General features: G+C 44.4%; 1 protein-coding gene across 1 annotated transcript in view; it reads right to left on the reverse strand.

Moving 5' to 3' along the window:
- Positions 1 to 26,047, reverse strand: part of Crybg1 (crystallin beta-gamma domain containing 1) — a 58,359-nt gene extending 32,312 nt beyond the window's left edge. Inside the window, exons 1-6 of the mRNA XM_038338914.1 lie at positions 24,987 to 26,047; positions 17,337 to 19,653; positions 12,663 to 12,710; positions 12,460 to 12,578; positions 9,415 to 9,574; positions 6,718 to 6,857 (exon numbers count right to left, since the gene is read on the reverse strand). Of these exons, the coding sequence (XP_038194842.1) occupies positions 6,718 to 6,857; positions 9,415 to 9,574; positions 12,460 to 12,578; positions 12,663 to 12,710; positions 17,337 to 19,653; positions 24,987 to 25,642 (3,440 nt within the window). The 5' untranslated portion in view covers positions 25,643 to 26,047. The remainder of the gene's footprint in view (positions 1 to 6,717; positions 6,858 to 9,414; positions 9,575 to 12,459; positions 12,579 to 12,662; positions 12,711 to 17,336; positions 19,654 to 24,986) is intronic.
- Between the last annotated feature and the right edge of the window lie 1,331 nt (positions 26,048 to 27,378).

A 27,378-nucleotide genomic window follows, 5' to 3' on the forward strand; every position in this document is an offset into this window, starting at 1 on the left:
AACTAGTAGCTGACCACCTAGCAGGCAAAACTAAACGAGCATGCCCCGTTGGGTCCTAGGAGATGTGGTTGGACATAAACATGGGTCTAATATTTATGAAAATTAACTGAAGATTAAATATGAGGTTATTCAAAACTTCTGAATAATTCCGCAATGGGGGAAATGTGGGAAAGCGCCACACTAACTAGGCAAGCAAACTTGATGTCATCAGTAGGCAGGTGGCTATTTTGTCAGTGTTGATAAAGCATAAATGCGTGGCACCACCTCACATGAAGTACCCTTGCCAAAACCATTCACCATAAATCTAACTGTACCTTTGTACAGAGAACATTTAGACAATATAGATCATAAGAGGATCAGGGGAAAATAAATACTCAGAAAAGACCATGCTCTAAGACAGCTGGCTGATGCTCTTAAAAGCCTGGCTTGTCCTGTACCTAAGACTCAGGGATCATTGCAGAGGAGGGGGCAGGAAGATTATAAGAGCCAGAGAAACAGGGACTTTGCTGGGAGATTGAATCTTCTGGGAATTTCAAAGAAGCCACATCCATGAAGTTTCATTAGCATTGCTGCTTAAGCAAGACATGAACAACACCAATAAACATGCTAGCATGGAAGGATAAGTTTATAAGGTCCCCACCCTAAACTTAGAACTACAGACAACTAAGGAATGCTGAGAGCGTAAGAAAGCCTTCCCCAGGGAAGAGCCCCCAAATTGGTTACCCAATCCAAATGGTCAGCCCCGAAACCACACAAACATACACATATAAGCAGCACTGTACAGACAGAGAAGGTTGTATTTATATATTTAGAAATACATATTTGTGCATATGTGTGTGTGTACATGCGCTCATGCAAGTGTGAACAATTGAAAAGGAATTAGAGGGAGGAAGGGAAGGAAGGAAATAATGTAATTATTTAATTTCAAAAAATTATAAAATAAAAAAAAGAAAGAAAAGAAACAGGCCCTGCTCCAAAAAAGTCTGGCATAGCTGCATGCTTCTATGGTCCCAGCTCTCAAGGACAGAGACAGACAGGTCCCTGGGCCTCACCACCCTATCAGTCTAGATGACAACTACAAGCTCATGCATGAACAGGCAAGCACACTGGCACACACATGTGCGCAAACTACACAGATACAAGAAGTCTGGCCTGAGCAGCAAAGAGAGTTACAGAGGCAGAAAAAACAAATGGACTTAAAGGAGGGACTCTCACTGGAACTTTTGGGTTAGGGTGAGACAATGTCTCTCACTAAGGTGCCCAAGTTAACTTGGAACTCACTTTATACTGCCTGGGCCTGACACGTCAGGCATGTGCCACTATGCCTGGCTCTGGATCCTGATTTAAAACAAAACAGAAACTATAAAAGACAGCCTGGAGGCAACTGGGAAGACGTGGTTCTGGGATGTCATATTTTCATAGGACACAATGCTAATTTTCTTAGGTAAAGTGAGAGCTATTATTTCATTATAAAGAGACTCAGACTGAGTCTGTAGGAGCAAAGGAACAAATATCTGTACAGTCAACTGACAGGAAAAGATAACAATCATGATGTTGGGCACAGTAGCGCCCACCTTTAATATCAGGACTTGGGAGGCAGAGGCAGGCAAATGTCTGAGTTCAGTCTGGTCTACAGAGTGAGTACCAGGACGTCCAACACTACACAGAGAAACCCAGACTCAAGTAAACAAAAGCAAACAAACGAGATAACAAACATGGGAAATGCGAACAATCACTGAATCTAGTGGATGGTAGGCAGACATTTCCTGAAGTATCCTGGCTGGTGTTTGAAAGCCCATGAAATACAAATGGGTACTAATATAATATGTTCCACAGTAGATCACATGTAGTTACTATGACAAAGCAATGGAAAACACAAAAGTACAGGCAAGCCAATGGATGTGTGTGGTCTTAGCAGAGTTTACGTATGGGCAGAGTGAGGGAATAGGACCAGAACAAGTGTCAGATTCTGTAACAGAGCTGGGAGACTTGAGTTGGGTGGCAGACTCACAAGGGTTTGTGCCATTACTAGGCTCCCAGACTAGCATATAGACATATGTTCTTGCTGATGACAGACATCAACTCCTTCAGTAAAAATAATAAAGCACATTGGGCTAGTGAAAAAATAGTCCCTTCACTTCAAAGCGCTGGAACTCTCCAACTAACATTAACTTTGGTCCAGACAAAGCAGCCAGCCTGCCTTCCTTGCTAAAACCATCTGCTCCCTGGAGTTCTAAAATTTTTTTGTTTTTATTAACATATACCCTAGAGTTACACAAGCCTGTCCTTGCCTCAGGGAGGATGGGCGCTGCCATTAGTCAGTGCTGAAGCGAAGGTTTAGAAACCATTCATAAGCAAGAGAATATGAAAGGCAAATTTAGTGAAGAATTACTCAGTTCTTTAAGAAAGAATCTGTTAAGGCCAATTGCACCCTTACATGTGTGCAGAGGAACTAATTTCTAGAGTGAACAGGCCCACGATCCAGAGAATGGGATCCAGAGAAGTCCCTGCTCCCTCTAGGGCCCAGAGCACGGGTGTACCAGCAGCAGCAGAATGAGGAGTGCCTGCTAGCAGGTAAACCCTCCCACCCTGGCTGGGTGTGGTGCCTGGGGAGGACTGGGTGGATGCAGAGAGTAAGCCATGTACAAACAATCCTATCAGCTCACCCAGACTTCCTTGGGCTCTATAAAAGCATTAATGTCCTGAGCTTGCCAACCAAGCTCAGTAAGCTGGACTTTGAACAATCAGAGGCAGCTTTCAGGAGGCCCCTGGCACAGAAACAAACAGTTGAAGGGGACATCAAAAGGCAGTGGTCATAAAGATGCTTTCTTTTGCTAGACTCACACATTTTCTCCCAATCTCCCAACATAAAAGTGCCTACGGCACATAACGTCTTTTCGAAATCTCAACTCCATCCACTGGCCTTCGGGATCAAACGGGGTACCTAATTGAAAGCATGCTCAATGGTCATTTTCCCTTTTAAAATAGCTGCTCTACACACTGAATCTTTTCTCTGTGCTGCAGTGCTGGGGACCGACCTCCAGGTCTTCTGCATGCTGGGAAAACGCTCTAATGCTGAATTACATCCACAGCCCTTTCAATACTTCTCTAAGTGGAGGACTCCCAAGTGCTCCCTGCAACCTTTCCCTGCAATCCAGGCCTACACTTCCACTTACCTCCTGCCCCTCATGTGAACTCGGAGTGGATCTCAGATTTAACCTGTCCAAAACAACTGAATTCCACTCTTCCACACTGTTTCTGCAGATCTCCATCTCAGACCAGGCCAACCCCAGCCCCTATCTAAAACTGATCAGCAAATACTGTCAGTTCTGCCTTTAAGAATCTTTATCCAGTGATGGAGGCAGATTCAGAGACTCAGAGCCAAACATTGGGCTGCACTCTGGGAGTCCTGCTGAGGAGAGGAATGAGGGATTATAGGAGCTAGGGTGTCAGGAACATTTCAGGAACACCCAAAGAAATGGCTTGCCTGGCTCACGGGAACTCACAGAGTCTAAACCAACAACAAGGGAGCCTGCCTGGAAATGATCTATGCCCTCTGCATATACATGACAGTTGTATAGCTTGCTCTGCAGTGGGAGCAGGGGTTGTCCCTGGTGCTTCGACTGGCGAGCCAAATCCTCATGGTGGATTGCCTTGCCCAGCCTGAATACAGGGGGAGGTGCCTGATCTTATGGCAACTTGATACGCCAGGCTTTGCTGATGCATAGGGGAGGCCTGCTCTTTCTTTTCTTTACCTTTTTCTTTCCTTTCTCTTCTCCTTTCTTTCTTTTCTTTGTTTCTTTTGTTTTTGTTTGCTTGTTTGTTTTTGTTTTTCAAGAGTTTCTCTGTATAATAGCGCTGGTTGTCCTGGAACTTGCTTTGTAGACCATGAGCCTGCCCCTTTCTGATCAAATATGGAGGAGGAAAGGATTGGGTGTGGGGCAGGGAGGGGAGAGAGTAAGAGAAGGGAGGGGAGGCTGTAATTAGGATGTAAAATAAATAAATAAAAACAAAAAATTGTATTTCAAGCCTCATCCCTTCCTGCCACCATCATCTCTTGCTGGCACACTGGAATTGCCTCCAACTGTTTTCCTCTCTTCCTCCCTCCCCTCTTGACAGTCTCTTTCCATAGGGCAGCCAGTAATCCTCAATTGTGCCCTACTAAGGGCCCTTCACTTGACAAGCCATCACCATGCCCTCCCTGCTGTTCTCTCACTTATGGAGAGGAGGGAATGCGCCTCTCAAAATGCAGCGTTCAAATTTAACCACTAGGAGATACTAAGACAGAGGATCATATGGGACCTTCAAGAAGTAATTCAGTCAAATTTAGTCAGGGGGCCTCTTTCTCATGAAGTCACCCATTCATGGACTACAAACAGGTTATTTCAGTGCGGCTGTTACTGTAGCCAGGCTGGCTGTTTCTTGTGCATACCCCTCCACCTGCACAATGGCACAATGGCACAATGCCCTACACTGCCCTGGGACTTCATAGGCCCCACCAGCAGGAAGGCCCTCACTTAAATCTGTGAGCTAACAAACTGTATTCCTCCTAAGCTCTCAGCATGCGGTATTCACCATGGTCACAGAAAATGAACTAAGACAGAGCTGTTTCCTTAGAGAGGGAACAGGCAGGGAAGGAGCACACTTGTCTGCTGGGGGTTGGGGGGAGGGTGCTCAATCTTAACCTGTCTACTGGATACTTCTTTTATTTCAACTGTACACTTACCTACTGATGTCGGATTCCCCTCTGTATGTTGTGAATACAATTGGTTAATAAAGAAATTGCTTTGAGCCTATAGCAGAGCAGGGCATAACAGAGCTAGGCAAGGAAAACTAAACTGAATGCTGGGAGAAAGAAAGCAGAGTCAGTAAGAAGACAAACACCGGAGACAGACACCAGAACATTACCTGGTAAGCTACAGCCTCATGGCAACACACAGATGAATGGAGATGGGTTAATTTAAGATATGGGTTAGCCAGAAATATGCTTAAGCTACTGACCAAACAGTATTGCAAATAATAGAGTTTCTGTGTGATTATTTTGGGGCTGAGTAGCTGGGAACAAACAAGCCATCTCCTACAACAATTTTTCTAGGGACACTCAAGCAAAAGAACAAACAGTCATAAAGGTAGCTAATCTATACCTTATTCCCTCCTATAAAGCTCTAAATACCTGTTCTCTGCTAGAATACCTCCTATGACAAGAAACTCTATACCTAACAAGGCAATCCACTTTCATTTCAACCATTAGGAAGCCAAAGTCTACTCCTCTGGTGTTTAGCTGCTTCCTTGGGACCACTATGGAACACCACAAAACAAGTAAAATGTCTAAATTTCACTTCTGCGAAGACGGCTGCTACCCACCCCCAAGTCAAAGCCTCCAGAGTCACGCTTCCTACAGTCACCTGAATATTTCAGCTCATGATTAAATGAGGACTAAAAATCAAGAGTTTGTGATCTGCAGGTTACTCAGTTCCTCCAATCTACACAATCAAACCACTTCCCCATGATTACAACAACGGCAAACTGAGATTCATAGTGGCCAACAGAGTGCCAAGGCATGACTAAGGAACACTTTCTCATTTGCTCAGAGATATCCTAGATCACTTTACAAGACAGACTATGAAACCTTTGGCTGTACATTCCATTCATAAAAAAACCTGTCAATGTTCTCTGAATATATAAATAGTTATATATAGCACACTACCATTGAACTAATAATGCATTTCAGAAAACTCACACGAAAATAAAATGTTAAAAGGGAAGAGATTTGAGCAAAATGGCTCAGTGGAGTAGATTCCTGATGACCTTAATTCTGTACTCGGGGCCTTTATGTTGGAAGGAGAGAACTGATTCTTGAAAGTTGTTTTTTAACTTCCACACATACTCCATAGCATACATGTCACACACATGACACATACACACACACCATATATACCATAAATAAAAAAATAAATTATAATAACTTTTCTTTCTTTTTTGTTTTTTTTTTTCTTTTGGTTTTTCAAGACAAGGTTTCTCTATAGTTTTTTGTTGTTCTTGTTTGTTTTGATCCTGTCCTGGATCTAGCTCTTGTAGACTAGGCTGGCCTTGAACTCACAAAGATCCACCTGCCTCAACCTCCTGAGTGCTGGGATTAAAAGCGCAGTAATAACTTTTCTAAAGGAAGAGATTTTATATAAAATGTCAAGCAATGTTGATAGGGGTTTTTCTAACATTCCAGCAAATACTTTCCATGTGCCTGGGGCTTTGAGCTCCACTTTAAGGACCACACGCTCTGTCCTGTGCCTCCACTCTGTTTCCTCATCTGCCTTGTCTCAGATATTCCCAGTACTTTCAAAATACTCTTGCAGTTTCCTGGGGCTTATGTAGCCAACACAACAACATTGTGTAACAGTGGCAAAAGAAACACGTTCGCCTTGACCCCATCCCGCTTGAAATACTGAATTACTCAGCTTTGAGTGGCCAGGTTTCTCTGTGATAAGTGGAAAGTCCTATGTGAAAAATGTGGCTTCCATGGCTAGGATATCGCTTTAGTGGTGAAGTCCTTGCCTAAGATTAGCCCCAGCGCAGGAAAAGGGGGCGGGTGGGTTGGTGTGATGGCTCAGAAGGTAAAACACTTGCAGGAAAAGCATACGCATGGGGACTGGCGTTTGGATCCCCATACCCACATCCGACAAAGCCTCATTAAATCTGCATTGGAAATAGAAGACTTACGTGCCCCAGTGCACTTTAATGGAACATGTCTTCTGCATCACACCGAAGCCTTGCATTTCCTCAGTATCATCAAAGTAGGAATTCAGGAGTCCTAGCCCTTCCGGCTCCGTAAACAAGTCAATCTGACTAATTCTGTAGTCCTGAAAAAATACACATATACATATATTACATATATAATAAGTATATCGTGTGTTGAACTTGTAATAAACTCATTATTCTTTCTCTTACAGCTGACTAAAGTCTTTATTTAAAATTTTTTAACATGTGTGTAAGAGTGCCGAATGTATGTATGTACCACATGCATGCCTTGTGCTGGTATGGGCCAGAAGAGGGCATCCGATCACCCGAAACTGGAGTTACACAGTCATGAAACGGTCCATGTGGGTGCTGAGATCTCAACTTGGATCCTCTGTAAGAGCAACAGGTGCTCTTGACTGCTGAGTCATCCCTCCCGCCCCTTAAAATACACGTTGAAAATACACATACAATCCACGGGGCACTGCCATGGCATCTTCTTCCCTTCCTGTTTACGCTCATTACACAACACGGCTCTGTTGGGTCACACATCCTGCTGTGATGACACATCTTGGGGTCACATTCAAGGGCCACCAGGAAGGTACCTTCTTGGCATTTTGAAATATTGTTCTCTTATCCTCACTCCATGTTCCTTGGTCAAAAGACTTTTAGTTCCTTTGCTCTGAAGTCTTGTGGCCCTAGCCTAAGTCTATACTTAGGTTCTTCCCCAACTATGGTTTTGTGTCCATAATCACTCCATAGTGATTTTTCTTGAGTGTGACTTTGGTTTGGCTTAAGATGTAGAAAAAAAATACACCCATGACACTTTATAAATCTCTTCATTCTTGCCACTGTTTCGTGCTCTTGGGTGTATCAAAATGTAGGTGTGTCTGCTATAATATATATATATATATATATATATATATATATATATATGTGTGTGTGTGTGTGTGTGTGTGTGTGTACATATATAACATAAATTTCACATATAATTTGTATTATATATACATAGAACTTATATTATATGTGTGTTATATAAATGTAAAACATATGCAAAATATTCCATTGAGAAGACATGTTAGAATAGTGTTCCTCAGAGCTGGAGAGTTGGGTCAGTGGTTAAGAACACTTGTAGCTGTAGTAGAAGACCCCAGTTCGAGTCCCAGTACTAACCTGAAGGCTCCAACAAAGGACCATATGGTGCACAGACTATATGGAGGCAAAATACTCATACACATAAAATAACAGTGTTCCTCATATCTTATATGGCTTATCACGCTATGTATTCTACTTAAAAATTGAACTGGCTTTGGTGGTGATGCCTATAATTCTAGGGGCTAGGGACATCAAGAGGCAGGAGGATTGCTGCAACTTCAGAGAGAGCCTGAGCTACACAGCTAGATAGTGTCAAATCCCACTAACAGATAAATAATGATCATCACCTAAGTTGCTCAGAAATGTTAACCAGGGGCGTGGTGGGCTACACCTGGGATCCCAGTACGTGAGGTGGAAGTGGGACGATCAAGAAGTAGTGCAGGTCTAACCTGAGTTACACAAGGCTGTCTTAACGCAAACAAAACAGTAAGAAAAACTGACCCAGGAAGTTAGCAGCACTTCTCTCTGCCAAAAGCTATTTTCCACCCTCCCTCATCGCACCTGAGAACCGTCCACGTTTCTCTACTGCACTCTACAACATCTGTGTCTACGGTATAAAGTTATCTCATCTTCCATTTGTAAGATGCCAGACATTACATGTTTACAAAGCAAGATGCTGACAATACTTTCCTCCTCAAAAAATAAACAGGAACTTCTACCCACCTTTGTAAATGAACCTCAAATATCTCAAAGAAACCTGGGGTTTTGTGGTTTGGAGGGGAGATTTATTTGGGCTCAGGGGTTCAAGGGTCACTGCTGTGGGCCTATGACGAGCCTGAACACCATGGAAATGCGTGTGAATAATGCAGGGTCACCTAATGACAGCCAAGCAGCAAAGACACACAGAGAGAGTCAAATAATATTTTTAAAACCACAAAAAACCTGAGTTGAGCTATCAACTAAACTATTTCTAGATTGCCTTTCCAAAGTGAAATATCCTTAAATGCCTCAAGGAAAGCAGAACTTCATGCAGCCATCAAAAACCTAAGCAAGGGACTGGAGAGATGGCTCAGCGGTTAGAGCACCTGCTGCAATGTCAGAGAACCAGAGTGCATAGCCCAGCAGCCACGCCACCGGCTCACAGCCATCTGGAACTCCAGCTCCAGGTATCCCAAAAACCCTCTTCTTGCCTCTATGTACACCTGTGCATATATTTGCAGACACACATGTAGGCATACAGACAAATAAAAAAAATAAAATAAATCTAAAGAAAAAAACCAGGCTGTTCATAGAGAATTCATCACAGCCAGGTTACTCAGCAAAGTGCTCCTTTGGGATGTGAGTGGAAGCCAGAGCGAAATCTTACCTAATAGATTTATCATGAAAAATATCCAATGACTAGAATGTTTCTTTTCTGTTCTAGTTAGTTCATGGCATACAAATATTTACATTATAGAACACATATCCTAAGAGTATCTATCAAATATTTTCCCATTTATTTCACAAAATGAGGATTCCCTTTAAGTAAAATTATTTCTGACACCCATATCCCTGTACTGAATGAAGTCCACATTTCCCATAACCAACCTGAACCACGTGTCTGATGGAACCAATTACTACAGGTTTATCAGGCTCAGCCTCTTCATCCAAAATATCCTCCATGCTCCAGAGATGAGAGAGTTCCAATTCACCTTCTTCTAGAGCAATGGAGTTCCCTTCAAAATTGGCTTTCTCATACAAAATCCAGCTGAGAACAAAACACAGAACTCCGTTATCCGTCACAGTGAGGCAGGTGTGATTCCTTAATCCGGCTAGGCCATACTGTACATCAACTAGAAATAGCACATGCTCTCCCCAAGACCAGTCTCACTGGGTTTTATCAAGCCTCAGATAATCAGAAAACTACATAGGTGTTTTGCAGAATGTTCGTGTTATCACTGCACATGGTCATGGACCTGACAGTGGAGACAGACCCATGATCATAGGTGCTCTCTGGGTGAGCTTTCCCTTTACATGTATATTACCACACGTTTCCTTAAAGGGACTGTGATGTATACAGCTGAATCAATGGACACACTGACACAAAGAAAGATACAAATATACTTCTGAAAGATTCTCCCAGCAACCACACAGTACTAAGAAAATCGGCACAGCAAACAGTGAGGGCTCACACCTTCACAAAGCCAGTAAGTGTTGCTAAAAGGGTTGGGAAGATGGCCCAGTGGCTAAGAGTGAGGACTGCTCTTGCATTTTGACTCCCAGCAGCACCTGTTATCTCCTGGAATGTTATCTCCAGTTGCAGGGGATCTGGTGCCTCTGGACTTCACGGGAATCCACACTCACATGCATAAGCCCTCACAAATACCCACCGACCCACCAACGTACCCCACACAAACATGCTATTAAAAAGTAGATCATCAATACTAGACAAAAAGGGTTGCAAAAGAGACAATAACTCTCCTACTACAAACACAATTGTCTTGCAAACTTTGTCTCTAGCATAATATCCGGTCTTCTAATCTGATAAGGAAAGGACATTTTACTTTTCCAGTGAATAGCTTCGCTATTTAAAAACACATATTAAAATATTAAATGTCCTCTTAGAAAAGATGTTGCATAACTAGTCGGATGGAGACTTAAAAAGGCATGGCTAACTTTTTAGGCCATAGCCGGATCTGGTGGTATATAATCTGTCACTCCTGCTACTTCAGACGCTGAGCAGGACCACAAGAAGAGTCACCTGGGGCTCCACAGTGAGCCCACAGCCAGGCTAGTAATTTGGCAAAATGATGTTTTAAAATGTAAAAGGTAGGTGGGGATACAGCTCAGTGGTTGAGTTCTTGCCTTGTCTTGCATGTGTGAGGTCAATCGCCAAATGACTCATAAATGTTTAATGCCCGCCACATTGACTTCAGCCTGGTGTGGATATATGCAGTGAAGACAAACATGATATTCTGATTTTGTTCGCAATTGTTCTTCTTTACTGAACTTCCTATGAATTTCTGAGAAACAACTCAACCAGTAAAAAAATGTTAGAAACTGTGAAGGTAGCCAGGCAGTGGTGGCACATGCCTTTAATCCTAGCACTAGGGAGACAGAGGTAGGTGGATCTCTGAGTTTGAGGACAGTCTACAGAAGTCCAGGACAGCCAGGGCTACACAGTGAAACCTTGTCTTAAAAAAACAAAAGGAAAAGAAAAAAGAAGAAACTGCGATAATCTCTTTAAAATTTAAGTTAATCCATCACTGAACTGTCAGAAATTTATTTATCTTTCCCTGGAAATTTGTTTGGTTTGTTTATTTATTTTGGTTTTTCAAGACAGAGCTTCTGGCCAGGTGGTGGTGGCACACAGGCAAATCTTTATGAGTTCAAGGCCAGCTTGGTCTACAAAGTGAGCTCCAAGACAGCCAAGGCTGTTACTGTTACACAGAGAAACCCTGGCTCGGAACAAAAAAAAGGTTTCTCTGTGTAGCTCTGGTTTTCCTGGAACTCCTTCTGTAGACCAGAGAACTGGTCTTGAACTCAGAGATCTGCCTGCCCTGCCTGTCTCTACCTCTCCAGTGCTTAGTTTATTTTATTTACTTTTTAAATAATTGTCTAGGTGTGGTGGTGTGTGCTTTTAATCCCAGCACTTAGGAAGCAAAGACAGGTAGATTAATCTCTGAGTTTGAGCGAGTCCGGCATACATAGTGAGATCTTATCTCAACTTTTTAAATATATTTTCTTTGTATGGGCCTGTGCACATGAACTAAGACACATAAGTGGGGTCAGGGCTCTTCCAGCATCACGCGTGTCCTAGGACTGGAACTCAGCTCCCCGCTGACTAGCTTGCCAGCTTTGTGATGCATGAGCGCATGCGTGTGTGCATGTGTCTTGATACACAAGGCCAGGCTGGCTGGGACCTCTGAGTAACTCTTTTAGCTTCCTGAGTGAGTGCTGGGATTAAAGACATGCACCACATCCAGCTTTGCTTATAGGCTTTTAACATGTTTTAAAAAGTTTTACTTATTTTTACGTGTTTGGATTTTGTGTTGTGTTTTGCCTGCAAGTATGTCTGGGCATTGTGTGCATGCAGCTCCGGCAGAGGTCAGAAGGGGATGTTGGAGCTCATGGACCTGGAGTTACTGTGCTGAGTCAAGAGCTGGGAACCACACCCAGGTTCTCTAGAAGAGCTGTGAGTGCTCTTCCTGCTGAGTCATTGCTCCAGCTCCCAAATGAGATTCTTACCAACTCATTAGACACTCATGAGTCAAAGCCACATGAAGGGGCCCAGTGTACCCAAAGCAACATTATGTGGAGATACACGAAGAAAGTAGGTTTGTTCTACTGTATATTTCTGATTTGTTTATCATTAACATATATCATTTTTCTAATCAAAACCATGTGTTAGGCACTCGTTTCTTCTCTTACCACCAACAATGCTTTAAGTCATTTATGCTGAAAAAGACTCACTCATAAGTAAGCTGTGAGGTTCAAATAGCAATTGAGAAAGCCAGACTCCTGTAGTAAGCTGCAGCTGCAGGGCACTCTAACACCCACTGTTAGCTGCAGGGCACTCTAACACCCACTGTTAGCTGCAGCTGCAGCACACTCTATCACCCACTCTCAGCTGCAGCTGCAGGGTGCTCTTACCATCCTCTGACAACTTTCACGACTATCACTGGAGAGAGGCTCCAAGAGCTGCAGTTTTTGATGTCCCCAAACACCTCAATGCACTCGTCAGAGACGTCGGGCTCATTAAATATCACAATCTGCAAGAAAATGGATGTTGAACAATTTTGTCTCCCTTTATCAGATCAAGAGAGAACCTGGACCAGAAATTAAGATAACCTTACCTTCCCAGGCCGTGGATTGAGTTTACTGTGTGCACTTCCTCTAAGAGTCTGAAATCAAAGGAACGAAAAGACAGTAAACAATCACAGCATTACATTACAAGCAGCTGTCTTTCACCTGAGCTCCCTTTGGTCAGAACAGATTTACTTCACCGTTGATCAGTACCAAAGCAGAGTATCTCGCTTTAACTCTCCAAGTTATGTCAGTGTTCTCTTTGAATTTACATGATTAAATTACAAGATTTTTCCAAATGATTTTTCCCTTATAGCTTCTACTCATTGATATGTCTAGGGTATTTCCAACAATATTAGAAAATTCAGGGCCCAAAAGTCAAAACTGTGCTTTCTATCACTTCACCAAATAAGAACAAACCGTGTTTACCTCACAGAACCTGAATAATCTTAAATTAAAAAAACAAAGAAATTGAATAGTCTAGTCATTTATTTAGAAAGAAGTGGGTTTGACGTGTTCATATGCACACCCTCCTCGGATCTATAAACACTGTGTTGCCACAGTAACTTCTCCATCACGTGACAAGTACTAGTCTAAAGGAAAGTATGCATGGCAGGGCCCAGGAGCACTTTCTTGTAATTGCAGCTACAAGAAAGGATGAGGCAAGAGGACCACAAACCCAAGGACTGCCTAGGCTACAAAGTGCATATCCAGCAAGACTTCTTTGTATCAAAACAAAAAAAATAAAATAAAATGAGGGCCAGGGATGTGGCACAATGGTAGGACACTCACCTAGCATGTGCAAGGCTGTGGGTTCAATCCCCAGGACAGCAAGAGAAAGAGGAAAAAAAAAAGAGGAGGTATAATATATTTCAAAATATACATGGCATGCGATTTTTAAAAAAAGACTTATTTTTTAATATGTATGAATGTTTTCCCTGCATGCATGTATGTGTACCATGTGTCCATGGAAGTCAGAAAAGGGTGTTGGCTCCCCTGGAACTGGAGCTACAGATGGTTGTGAGCCACCATGCATTTGTAGGGAATTGAACTCGGGTCCTCTGCAACAACAACCAGTGCTCTTAATCACTGAGCCACCTCAGCAGTCCTGCACATGGTATTTTTAATCTCCCCTGTTTTGATCGACAAAGTGCCTTTTTATATGGCTTCAGAAGTAATCATTTTCAAGATCACCTGACAAGACCAGTAAAACCCGTAATGTGAAAGATAATAAAATAATAATTATACAGGTAAAAATATTACAAAACAGGGGCTACTTCCAGGCTAGCCAGGATGCCTCTCCCAAGGCCTGCCTTTGATCTCACCCCTCTTGCCTCACACCAGTGGACTATGACCACAGGGTCTGAGCAAGCTCCCTCCACCCCCCCACCCCACTGCTGGATTATTGGAAAGGAAAAGAGCATGCGTTGATTTGCTGTATGCATAAGTGAGAAGTCAGTAAACTGCAGGAAAAACCTAAAATTTAAAACAAAAAAGCCAAGAAATATATTAAATATAAACTGTAATTAGCAAAGCCTAAGACCCAAAGAAAGGCATTTTGAAAAAAATTGTAAAACACCTAGAAGTCAGGAAAACTCTTAATTCTTCTTCTGTCTTAATTCTTAATTAATTAATTAATTAATTCTTAATGCTGTCTGACTTGACTTTGGAGAGAAACTACTTTTTCCTGTTTCGTGTGTGTGTGTGTGTGTGTGTGTGTGTGTGTGTGAGAGATGTCCATGTATATGAACACACATGTGTTTGTGAGTGTGGAGCTGGGGTTGACTTTGGGAGATGTCATGTATCACTTTATAGTATCTTCTTATATATTAAGGCAAGGTCTCTCAACTGAATCCACAGCTCACCAAAAGGACTAATTTAGCTAACAGGTTTGCTCTCGAGACCTTGTCTCTGCCCTTCACAGCACTGGAATTACAGGTGGGTCACGGCATGCACGCGCGCGTGTGTACACACACACACACACACACACAATTTACATGAGTTCTAGGGATCCAATCAGTCCTCATGCCTGCTGTTTGCAAAGCCACTCCTTAACAACTGAGCCATCTCCCCAACCTGAGAAAAACTATTTTTAAAAATCAGATTCTGGGGCTGGAGAGATGGCTCAGAGGTTAAGAGCATTGCCTGCTCTTCCGGAGGTCCTGAGTTCAATTCCCAGCAACCACATGGTGGCTCACAACCATCTGTAATGGGGTATGGTGCCCTCTTCTGGCCTACAGACATACACACATATTCAGAATATTGTATACATAATAAATAAATAAATAAATAAATAAATAAATAAAAATCAGATTCTGTTCGGTTAATGCCAAACAATAACTAATATAACAATAATTAACAGGAACAAAGGCATAATGAATGGGAAATGGACAGGCAGAAATTTTGTTCCATGAGAGACATTGTTTTTTTTTTTTTTTTTTTTTTTGAGAAAAAAGGTAGGATTTCTATGTGGTACAGGTAGGTTGTCAAAGGATGATGAAGATGCCCCAGAAGTCTAGATCTGTACACTAGTTCCACCCAAAGACTGAAACATAAAGAACACACGTTCGAGGCCAGCTTGGGTAAGTTACTGAGACTATAAGTAAAAAGGAGGTTGGAGAGATTAATAGGCATGTGTGTAGCTCTGGGCTCATTCCTCAGTGCTGGGGGGCATGGGTGGTGGGAGTAGGGGAGACAGGGGAGGTTTGTTCTCAAGAACCTCTCACGAGTTCAAAGCTATTTTCATAGTAACAAAAGGTTCTAGACTGTTCCTGGTCTTTTTCTCTGCAAGGCTTGCCATCACTCTCAAGGCTACAGGACCTGCATGTCTCGTCTGTTTTCTGGTGGTTTGAGCTCCCAGGAACAAGTTCTAATACAGATACACTGCCCTAATGAACAAAGCTCTTTGGAGTTCTCAAACTTTTAAGAAAGTGGGTCCTAGCCGGCAGTGGTGGTACACATCTTTAATCCCAGCACTCGGAAGGCAGAGACAGGCAGATCTCTGTGAGTTCAAGGCTAGCCTGGTCTACAAGAGCTAGTTCCAGGACAGACTCCAAAGCTACAGAGAAAACCTACCTGTCTTGAAAAACAAAACAAAACAAAACAAACAAAAAATAAAAAGAAAGTGGGTCCTAACACTATAAGCGTGAACCCTACAGCTCACTAAATCCATGCAAAAGGATCTGCATGTAGTATTGCTGAAAACCTGTATGTGTGCACATGCATGCATGTGTGCATGTTGAACAACCTTGCTATACTGTTCAGGCAGGCCTCTGAACTTTCCATCTGCCTGCCTCAGCCTCCTGAGTGCTGTGATTGCAGACATGCTTCATCATAGCTAGTCAACTGTATTATTTTTCAACAGTCTCCAAAGCACAGTCCATGATGGGATTATAGCAAAAGCCATCCCAATGCACTGTTGCTACAGCACCCTGCTCAGATGAAGGAGGATGCCAGGTCTTTCCTGTGGTCATGTCTCCCCTTGCCTGGCAGCTGGCTCATAGCCGGGCCACTGAAAAGCAAGTTACATGCATAATCACCCTCAACTTATACATAGCAAGCTTGGAAGCAGAAGAGCACAAAGCAGCATGAAAACAACTCCTGGGCTGGTGAGCGGCTCAGCAGCAGCAATGCAAGGCACAAAAGGCTCTTAATTCAGCCTCAGGCACCAGCAGAGAGAAAGGCAGCCAGATCAGAGAGGAAGAAAGTGAAGCTGTAATTTCTATTTCATGAGGTTGGGAAGGACCCATGCAAACCAAACTTTATGCTCTAAACTTGAGGTCCCATTTAGGTACTTTCCCAACTAACCAGGATAAGCCCTGCCGTTTATGGAGGAAGGGGTGAAACCTCACAGCTAGCAGGAGGAAGGAGAAGGGGACATCCTTTGGCTGGGTGGGGCCCCTGCAAATAGAGGAAGTTGTTTCAGACATCTTCCAGATTCTAAATACAGCCCTGAGTGTTTTAACAGAGAAGAAAACGGGTCTCCTAGGTCTCTGAACTCTCAAAGCAGCTATTCTATACTCTTGCAGTACAACATAGACATTTGCAAATGCCTTGAAACACGTAACTTATTCTCCCTACTGGACCACAAATGTCTTATGATGGAGTGTCTTGGTGTTTTTTTTTTTTTATTTTTCGTAGAACCTCAAAGTTCTTTGTACACAGATTTAAAAGAATAAAATGGGTCTCCTAGGTCTCTGAACTCTCAAAGCATCTATTCTATACTTCTCGCAATACAACACAGACATTTGCAAATGCCTTGAAACACGTAACTTATTCTCCCAATTGGACCGCAAATGTCTTGGGGTGGGGGTGTCCTGGTGTCTTCTTCTTGTGGCACCTTAAAGTTCTTTGTACACAGATTTTTAAAAGCACTTGGTGAAGAAAGAAAGAAAGAAAGAAAGAAAGAAAGAAAGAAAGAAAGAAAGAAAGAAAGAAGAGAAAAAAAGCCGGGTGGTAGTGGAACACTCCTCTAATCCCAGCACTGGGAGGCAGAAGCAGGTGGATATCTGAGTTCGAGGCCAGCCTGGTCTACAGAGCTACTTCCAAGGAACCCTGTCTGAAAAACAAAACAACAACGCCAACAACAAACAAATCAAATGAAACAAAAGTACACGGTGAACAAATAGGAAGCTATTGCACGCATCCACCTGTAAAAGCCAGCCCGAGCCTCTCCCTGCCTCCCAGGTTTAGAAACACTGCAACTAAAAACAGCTGGTACTTACCAGAGGATCTGCTGATGACATTCCAGAAAAAGAAAGGCCTGGGTCATAGCGGCCTGATTTGTAAAGGCCCAAGAAGTCCGTGTCAGTGGCCCCGATGTTGTGCACATTGGACTTGAGAACACTTTCGACGAGCTTAGTCTTTTCTGTGTCACCGGTGTCGTTCAGTCTGGGGACGTCAGAGTGTCTGTACTCTGGCAAGGGGAGGGTGCTCCGAGAACTCAGGTCTTCCTTGATCTCCTCTTTCTGCAAGTTCTTTTCCATATGGCTTGGACTTTTCAAACTCGGAATAGACATATTTGATGAGTTGAAGTTGAAGACCTTTAAGGAGCTGAGGGGTGTAAGATGCGGTTGCTCTTTGTCTGAGCCACAGGGCGGGTCACCTTCCTTTCTGGGCTCTACCACTGAAGCCTGAGATACAGATCTGTTCTGGGAAGTGCTGAAAGATGTGGTCATCGTGTTGACTGATGTCACAGAGGGAGAAAAGATTTTGTCTTGAGGCAGAGAAGAAAGCATGCTTGAGAAAAGTGTGCTTTTTTCTAGCCTTGACCTCTTAATTCCACCGTTGGTGATGTCCCTGTTTTCTTTGTCGTTCATGTCTGAAGTTATCTGAGGCTCACTCTTCCCATTAGTGTTACCATGCAAGGACTTGAAGAGGACACTCTGCTCAGTGGATGCACGCTTCGCTCTCAGTTTGGACATGGGATCGTGGTTCTGCATCAAATGCAAAGCAGGTGACATTTCTGGCTGGCTCTCCTTCTTCTTCCCCAAGCCGATGGTAAACACGTTGGGATCAAACACCTTTTCCAAACTGTCTTCGTGAATTGGAGGCATGGCGAAGTGAGGAGCTGGAGAGTTTGGGATCCTGGCCTTCTTTTTCTTCTGGGGCACACATACTGTGCTCTCCATATTTTTAATAATTTCAGTGAATTTTTCCATATCAGAAGAAGAATCAAAGACACTATCATCACTAGTAGCAGAAGTGTTTAAAAGACTGGTAGGGGTATTCTGGCTGGTAACATGTTGTCCTGGCCTCTGGGGACTTTCTGAATGACTTTTGCTGCTAGGAGAGTGGGTGGAGCTGAACTCGGCTGTCGGGGCTGTCCCGCTGCTCTGACTTTGAGTCTGGACAGGCAGAGCCTTCTCGGGGTCTGGCTGTGTGATGTGTGGGCGAGACTTTGCGACATGTTCCTCTTGGCAATGGGTGTGCTCAGGTGATGTGCCAGGTACGTCCTCTTGCTGGGGAGCGCAAGGGGCCACAGAAACTACTTCAAGCTTGTTATTGTGGCAGCTTGGCAACTGCACCTCTCTAACTTCAGAGCTTTCTGAGATGACCTGAGTGCTCACATCCTGAGGGCTCTCCACAGGAAGTACAAAGGACCGGACCTGGACGAGGACCTTGGATGGACACTCATTGCTCACGGTTTCTGAGCTGTGCTCTCGTAATGAGGTGGGGCTGGCTTCTCCTCCTCCAAGTTTGGAGATGGGTATTTTCTCAGTGTGAGACAAATCACATCCGTTAGAGTTTTCGGATACTTTTAGATCAGTGCACGGGATAGTGAGGATGGGGACTTGAACGCAGCCATCTTGGAGAGTGTCCTCAGGAAGGGGAGCAGAAGGCAGGACAGAAAACTCCCTAGATGAGTCAGATGTGGCCTGTGAGTCAGAAAATGCACCCTGTGGCTTTGGGGGGGACTCTGTGGCATTAAGAACAGCAGGGATGTCCTGTGTAGTATTACTTACATTGTCAAGAACAAGGGTTTTGCTGTCAGCAGCCTCTGAGTGGTTCTCTCCTAAGAGCTCAGCATCCTTCACAGGAACCAGAGCAGTGGGCGCTGGCTGTGAAGGACAGGCGGCATCTGATTGCACATCTGCCTTATCACTTTGATCAGGCTCAGGGCAGAGGACCTGATTCTCGGTGGGCTCTTCTCCCCCACCTATGGAGGCTGGAAGAATCTCTTCTCTAGGGCTAGGGACTTCCGTGCCTTTGGTGTCTGTGGATGACTCCTTGGCCACCAGGCCGTTCTGGTGACTGGTTGGTAAGGCTTTCTTTTCAGCTTGCTCCATTTCTTTGGCTTTCTTGGCTAAGTTTAGCTTAGCCCTCCCAACAAATGTCTTATTAGAGGGAGGATTGTTCCTTGTGCTACGGACGTCAGGGTGTCTGGGGCTACCGTTAGCCCGCTTGTTTTCAAATAAGGAGATTTTGTTGGCAGTGTTTCCTTTATGAACTGGCTGGCTAAACGAACTGTGCTCATTTCCCAAAATGTCAGAAGTCTTCGGGGTTTTCAGATTCAGTTCCACATGTTTGGGTCTAGCAGGGCTGTGAGACCAAAATAAATAAATAAATAAATAAATAAATAAATAAATAAATAAAAATATAAAAAATAGACAGCAGCAGCCAGCCTGTATTAAGTGGACATATAAACCAACTGACAAGAAAGACTGCAAAGTCTGCATCCTCCAGGTGAATATCTACTTTTAAACAATACTACAAATACTAGGAAATACTTTTGAGAAATATCTTAGCTGCATATGACAGAATAGATTATATATCTAAGAAAGTATTATCTTCCCAAGTATTAATCACCATTCATAGTGACTGGCAATTAATTAATATGCATTCACAATGATTAGCACTAGAACTGGAAGATATTACAAGGTATAAGGAACTTTAAAACAAATTTAAATATTTAATGCTTTCTTATATTTTAAGTATGTAGATGAGTTCCCCAGACATCAATTATGCATTTCTTTCTTTATTGTAATGTTTTGTTCTCCTTTAGTTTTGGGGGACAAGGTGCTATATGGTACAGGCAGGCCTTGAGCTCACTTCTTGGCTGAAGATAGCCTGCCTCTGCCTCCCAAGTGCTGGGATTATAGGCATGAGCCACCCGGTCCAACCTTCTCATATCTTTTTAAAAACTAGCTTGGGGAAAGGAGAGACGTGATGGTTCGATTCCCAGCACCCACAAGGGAATGCAAAAACAACAAAAACTTCAGTTTCAGGGAAAATATAATACTCTCTTCTAGCCTCTGTTGGCATTGTATGCATGTAAACATGCAGTCAAAACACCCATACACATGAAATTAAATTAAAAATTTAAAAATAAAAGGTAAAGAAAAAAGTTATAAGCCCACTAAGGTGCTATTAAAAAAAAACAACTACTTTAAAAGGTAGATTATAAAACGTATTCATCTAATGTTGCCTCTTAGGATATTTTGTTTCTACCATTCATCCCCTTAATTTTTTTCTGGTGTGTGTGTTCACTATCTGAAATTTGTAAATTATATATGTATATTTTTACCTTTATGTGTGTGTGTGTGTGTGTGTGTGTGTGTGAGAGAGAGAGAGAGAGAGAGAGAGAGAGAGAGATCAGAGGACAACCATGGGTGTCACACCTCTGGCTGAAAAAGAGCCTCCAGATGTTCACCACTGCGCGCGCACACACACACCACACACAGACACACACACACACCACACACACCACACACAAACACACACACACACACACACACACAGACACACACCATGCTATCAGGCCTGGGAGCTGCCAGGCATTTTCTTGGCTCCGTCTTCCATCTCAATCTAGGAGTGTTGAGATTGCAGACATACACTCCCACGACCAGCTCTTATATGGGTCTTGGGGACTCAGGTCCTTACTTTATACCAACTGAGCTGTCTCTCCCAATCAGGAAAGTGTTTTTAAATCATTCATAAACCTGCTGTTAACATTCTGCCTCATTCCCGATGGTTTCAGATGCATAAATATTTGATTAGGACAGAAACTGCTGTGCTCACGGGGCTTGGCAGCTGGCCTCTTGCTAAGAAAAGGATGAGTTACCATCATAAATTAGAGGTCCCTGAAATGGTTTCCTTGAAAAGTTTTTTTTTAATGTTTGTGTAAAATCCCATTGTATGATTATAACATAATTGGTTTACTCTTGGGCAGTCTCCCCTCTTATTCACGTTTCTTGGGTCTAATTAGTTATTACTGGAAATAATGCCTTTGAATGTACACAGTGTGTTCCTTCGTAGAAACAAAACATGTTCTGTTGGCATTTGCTGGCCCTAGCCCCAGCCCTGGCTCTCACACTAACATCCGTGTAAACTTAACCAAATTATTTCACATCTCTGGCCTAGTCTCTTTAGCATCTGTAGCTTAAAAGGTAACACAAAACACCTAAATTATTTAAAGCAGGATTAATTTTATTTCACCCAAAACTTATGGTTAAGAGAATTTTTGGGGGGCTGGAGAGATGGCTCAGAGGTTAAGAGCATTGCCTGCTCTTCCAAAGGTCCTGAGTTCAATTCCCAGCAACCACATGGTGGCTCACAACCATCTGTAATGGGGTCTGGTGCCCTCTTCTGGCCTTCAGGCAGACACACAAACAGAATATTGTATACATAATAAATAAATAAATATTAAAAAAAAAAAAGAGAGAATTTTTGGAAGGCCCCTTGAGGAGTTACACTAGGGCTAACAGAGGCTGCAGGACCAGGAGGCTCTCCATGTCCCCTTGAAGGGTTACAGTTAGGGCTAAGAGAAGCTGCAGGACTAGGAGGCTCTCCATGTCCCCTTGAGGGGTTACAGTTAGGGCTAAGGGAGGCTCCAGGACCAGGAGCCCCCCCCCCCCAGCTGCTTTCAGTCTAATTCATTCCCATTTTTCCATTTCATGAACCATTTCATATAAGCGTTCCTCGGAGCAGGCAGAGAGGCTTCTCAGTCTGCAGTAAAGGAAAACCACTGCTTGTCGGGTACTTGACAAGTTACTTAAGTTGGTTTATTCCATGTACAACTTGTAAGTTCTGTTCTAAAGCAAGAAAGCTGAGGTATAAAGAAGGTAAATGACTCTCCTGAAGGTGCTTTGTCTCCGACACATTATACCATACTACCCTGCTTCCCCATGAGGGGTCAGACTATGCCGACCTGGATAAGCCCTCAGTTGCTTTCCATATTATCACTGTAGGTGGGGGTGGGGTAGGGGACTAGAAGGGACCAGAAGGATGTATAGGGGTATGGCAGAGAGAGTTCAATGAGCTAATTTTATCAGGTTTATCAGATAAGAACATCCAAGCTCTCCAGACTGGCATCACACACCTCGGAGCCCCAGGAAAGTGGGGCCTTTTGAGCCTACAGAGAGATAAAATGAGAAGCTGGGGTTACAAATCTGAGCTTGGTAAGTGTTTAGAAATTCCTGTAGGCACGGCTTTCTCTATTATCTCCATAAGTATCCAGGCTTTCTTATTGTCAGCTCACATCTTAAATTTAAGAGTCAAATAAAAGTCAGACTTGGTGGCCACTGCCTGTAATCTGGAGGCAGGAGAATCAATTCACAAACACCCTTGGCAACCAGAGTGAGTTAGAGGCCAGCTTGGGCTATAATGAGACTCTGTCTTAAAAAAACAAAAACAGAAAAGCAGGCTTCGGGATTGAAATCTGAGCCAGTGGGACGAAAAGAAACACAGGGTTTGTGAATGTTGTATTAATTAATTAACGAGCAAAGGTGACATACTGGGAATATTTAAAAAAAGAAAATGTGGCCAGTCAGCAGAAGGAGTAGCGAAGTGGACATCAAAGTGCATCTGGGGATGTGTGTGGAAAGCACTCCAGGTGAGCCCACGGCTCCCTGAAAGGGAGGAAGCATATCTGCTCATTAAAGATTTACACGGGATCAAAACACCTTTACAACTCACACTCTCTACCATTAAGTTGGGCTACCAAGAGTCTCTGCAATTAACCCAGTTGGGGCTGATTAAAAGGAAGGCTCCTGTAATTTGTGTTGTAATGCCTGCATTATGACGTGAGAGGGAGTCCAAAGGGCCAAGGCTATGCTATAAAAGGAAGCACCTCCCTATTTTAAACATATTCCTTTAATAATGTCAGTGTCCAATTAAAAAAAAAGTGAAGAAATCACTTTTTTCTAACAGGATTCAGTCATCATTTTTCAGGTGATATTGCTTTTTTTTTAATTCTTTGATCAGACAAGGTCCCCCCACTCCCCACAAGCCAGGCTCACATCTGCAGTCCTGTAAAGTAGCAAAATGGCCTTGAGTTCCAGGCCAGCCTCGGCTACATAGTGAGCTAGGAGCCACCCTGGGCTACAGGGTGAGACCACCAAAGAACCAAATCACAGTCTGTCAATATCGTTGCCTAAAATCCAGTCATAACAGGACTAATGGGTCTGAAAGATCCTGCCTGTTCATCATGGGTAAGGCATTGTACTAAAGAAATCTAAATAAAATGAGCGGTGAAGTAAAAAAAAAAAACAATTAAAAAATGACCAGTAGGGAGAAAAAAAAGACAGTTTGCTCGGGTCCATGGCCAGATCCCTTCCCCAGGTTGTTTACAGTCCCTCAACAGTGTAACTTTTCTGGTTTTTTCCACTGCTGTCTTCTGATTGGACGACAGGTGGAGCATCCAGCCCGGTTTCTCCCAGAAAGGCTTAGCAGGTTTCTGTGTTCATTTCACACTGGTCTTCCACAAATAATGGGCATCATTCACGCCGGTTACTTTCCTGACGCTACCATCACAGAATAAATATCTGATTATGTCAAAGGTCTCCAGGCTGCCAGCTGATGAGGTAGTTCAAGGTTATTCATTAAGCACAACGCTCACCCCCCTGGCTTCCAAACAGACCCGTTTCAGAGCTTACTCCTTTAAAGAAATCAAACAGAATGAAACCGTTCAGTTCGAAAAATAACAAGGCTGCAAATGACCAGCCTTTATGATCAATGTGTAAATAAACGTAGGAAAACACTGAACACTCGCTAATTTTCACCTGCTGGGACGATCAGTTCTGTAGAGAGCCCTCCCTGTCTTGTCCACACAAATCAGTTACCATCAAGGCACAAGCCCAGGTGCCTCCAGCAAATGAGTGACTTCTCACCCTGTACCTCCAGATCCCTTATGGCCGCAAAAGGCACTTGGGTCGTCTTTATTTGATTTGTGCGCTTCTTTCTGCCACAAGGGGGGCGTACACTTTGCGGGCAACAGACTGAATCACAGGTGTGAGTCATGTCCCCCCCATAGCACACAGCACAAAGGGCACTCAATAAGTACTTGTGAAATTGCTAAACTTAAGAGAGCACAGGCACAGTCGTTTGTTTAGTGTCCTTTCACTTAGGTAATTTCCAGCAATAACAGCGATCATCTCAATATCTGATATTATTTCCAGCCCAGCAGCAAAAATACCAACTGGCTCCCTAGATCATAGAAGGCGGAATTATTAGAGACTTCCTCTAGACTTACTTTGGACAACAATGTACTAACTTCATTAAGTTTTCTTGAAGTCTCCCATGTCAAAGCCACTGGATCACAATTCAAAATACTGCTGGCTCCCTGTGACTACCCTAAAATACCCCTGTACATTTTGGATAAAGAATATAATTAGCTAAATCAAGCCGTTAATTCTTATCGCTACTGTTTATGTAAGCACCGTGCCTCGAGGCATATCTTATTTTTGCATTGATTTTAGATCTTATATTAAGGCAGGAATTAACCGTGGAGGCTGCCAAATGTGTCATACTCTAAACCTTAGTTCTGCAAACAGTTCCTTCTCTCTTTGAAGTTTTCAACAGAAAAAAAAAAAATCGACAGAAAGCCATACAACCCTAAGCAGCCACCTGCCCAGAATGACTCCGCAGCTACTTACAGGGTCACTTTAGTGGTCACAGTCGACCTGCCCACACCGAAATGGTTCCTGGGCTTCAGGCTGTCGGCGTCTGATGCTCCTGATCCCCTGCCCGACTCTCGGCTGCGTCCCCCGTCGCCCCGGCCGTCGAAGTGGTGGGGCAGTGGGCCCCTCTTGTGCTCGGGCCTGATCTCGGGCAACAGGGAGCTGCTTCTGACTGTAAGCTCGCGCGGGACTACACGGCCCGCCTCCTCCCCGCCGTCCGCAGCGGCTGGTGACCTCTTGGGTGGAGACTCCTTGGCCGGAGCGCGTGGTCCGGGGCTGGGCACCGCCTCGGGAACGCGGCTGCGACCCCTCCGCTTGGTGGGCGACGAGGCGGGCGGCAGTTGCTTGCCGCGGTCGGGCTCGCCTCGAAGCTGTCCCCGGGGGCTGGCGCTGGGCTTGGGCTCCGGACTGGCGGCCGAAACCGCGCCCGCGTCGGGAGTCGCGTGTGTGGATTTCACTTTCCTTTCCGCCGAGCCATTCTCAGCGGCCGCGTCTGGCGCCACCTCGTCGTCGAATACCGCGTCGTCCTTTGCCGCGCTCTCGGTCGCCACGGTGTCCGCGCCCGGGGAGTCCGTGGATTTCTGCGACTTCCTCCGCCTGCCCGACCTGCGGCCGCTTGACCTCCTCTCCATGTCGTCCGAATCGTCGCAATCGTCTGTCCCCGGAGCTATAGGGACCCGCTCGTCCACCTGCGCCACCTCAGTCTTGCTCAAGTAGATGTCCAAAGTTAGCACTTTGGCGGGATGCGCGCAGTCGACGGAACGGGCTGGGCGGCTGGTCTCTGCACCCACGGAGGGAGGCTCACCTGGCACAACTGCTTCCCCGGTAGCCCCCAGAGAGCCCGCTTCGGCACCCACGCCGGGGGCTCCGTCGGGGGCCTCTCCTAGTCCTCCCACGAGGCGCTCCTCAGGCGGCGACCCCGACACACCCCTCGCTGTCTCTGGTTGGAGGCCAACAGCACCTGGCAACGCGTCCTCCCCCGGACTGCGGGCGAGCGTCTCTGCGCTCTCCTGCCCCGAGCAATTCCCCGGCGAGGAATGCAACTCCTTGGCAGCGGTGGTGGCATTTGGAAAAGTCTCTCCCTCTGCCTGCAGAGGTTCTAATTGGGCTGAATCACTGTCGTGGCACTGGTGCACAACCCCTATACTGCTGTTGGAGCAAGGTGTCAGTTCGGCATCACAGGGGGTTGTCTGATTACAGCTCTGTGCAGGCTGGCCCTCTGCCTCCTGCCCGGAGCCCGCGTTGGTTGGCTTTGGTTGGCTGCCCTGAGCCTTATTTTTCTCACTCTCTGTTTCAGGGAGTTTAGCAGAGGCCGACTTGGTATTTGAGTTGGTGGGACTCTCTAACCCGTTCCTGGTGTTCCTTCTCCTTCCAGCGGTAAAAAGGGTGCCAAGTTTCCCCAATACTGGCTTCCTTCTGGTGTCTTCTGGTGGTTGTGCTCTTGACTGGAAAACAAAATAAGACAGGGAGAGAAACCATGAAAATCCGTTTTGTTCCCTTTTGGTATGTTACAAAACTGCTGGGAACCAGCTTGGCAATGGACCAGGTGTAATTGAAAAGGTAAAGCCAGGCGTGGCTGTCTGGTCTTTATTATGTTCTGACAATATATATATATATATATATATATGTGTGTGTGTGTGTGTGTGTGTGTGTGTGTGTGTGTGTGTGTGTGTGTGTGTGTGTGGTCTTTATTATGTTCTGACAAAATATATATAGGGTCTCACTGTGTAACTCTGGCTGTCCTGTAACTCCTATAAACCAGATTGGCCTTGAACTCACAAAGACCCACCTGCTTTTGCCTGCTGGATGCTGGAGTTAAAGGCATGCAAGCACCACCACATGGCTAAATTTAGCATGGCTAAATTTCTTTTTTCTTGTATTTTTGGTTATGAGCCTAGCCCTTAAAGGGTGAGCCATCTCTCCAGCCCTAAATTTCTTTTTCTTAAATGCATTTTCAAAGCTACATTACTTAGAATAGTATTTCGTTACAACTGTTTTTAATTCGAAAATCCCAAATATCACATGTATACAGTAAAACAATTCCCAGTTCTCACTGGTTTCTGCTTTTCATCTCCTTCCTTAATAAAAATGCAAATTTAAAGCAACCAGGCATGACTTCGGGGCCCACAGTTCGCCCCCAAATATCTTAAGGAGAATGTTTACAGAAACAGTGCCCTTTATTTCCTGGGAGGGGGTGAACTGGAGTGGCTCAAGGAAAACAAGCTGCGGCCTTGGTGGGGGGGAGGGGGAACTAAAGGAAACACCTGGTTGCAGGAATGCCGCACCTGGCCCCGCCCGGTAGGGATGCGCTCACCCAATGGGGCCCGCGCGCCTGCATTCAAACAGAGCAGGCGGCAGAGCACTGCCC

The sequence above is a fragment of the Arvicola amphibius genome, chromosome 8 (assembly GCF_903992535.2).
Source record: "Arvicola amphibius chromosome 8, mArvAmp1.2, whole genome shotgun sequence".
NCBI classification, from domain to species: domain Eukaryota; kingdom Metazoa; phylum Chordata; class Mammalia; order Rodentia; family Cricetidae; genus Arvicola; species Arvicola amphibius.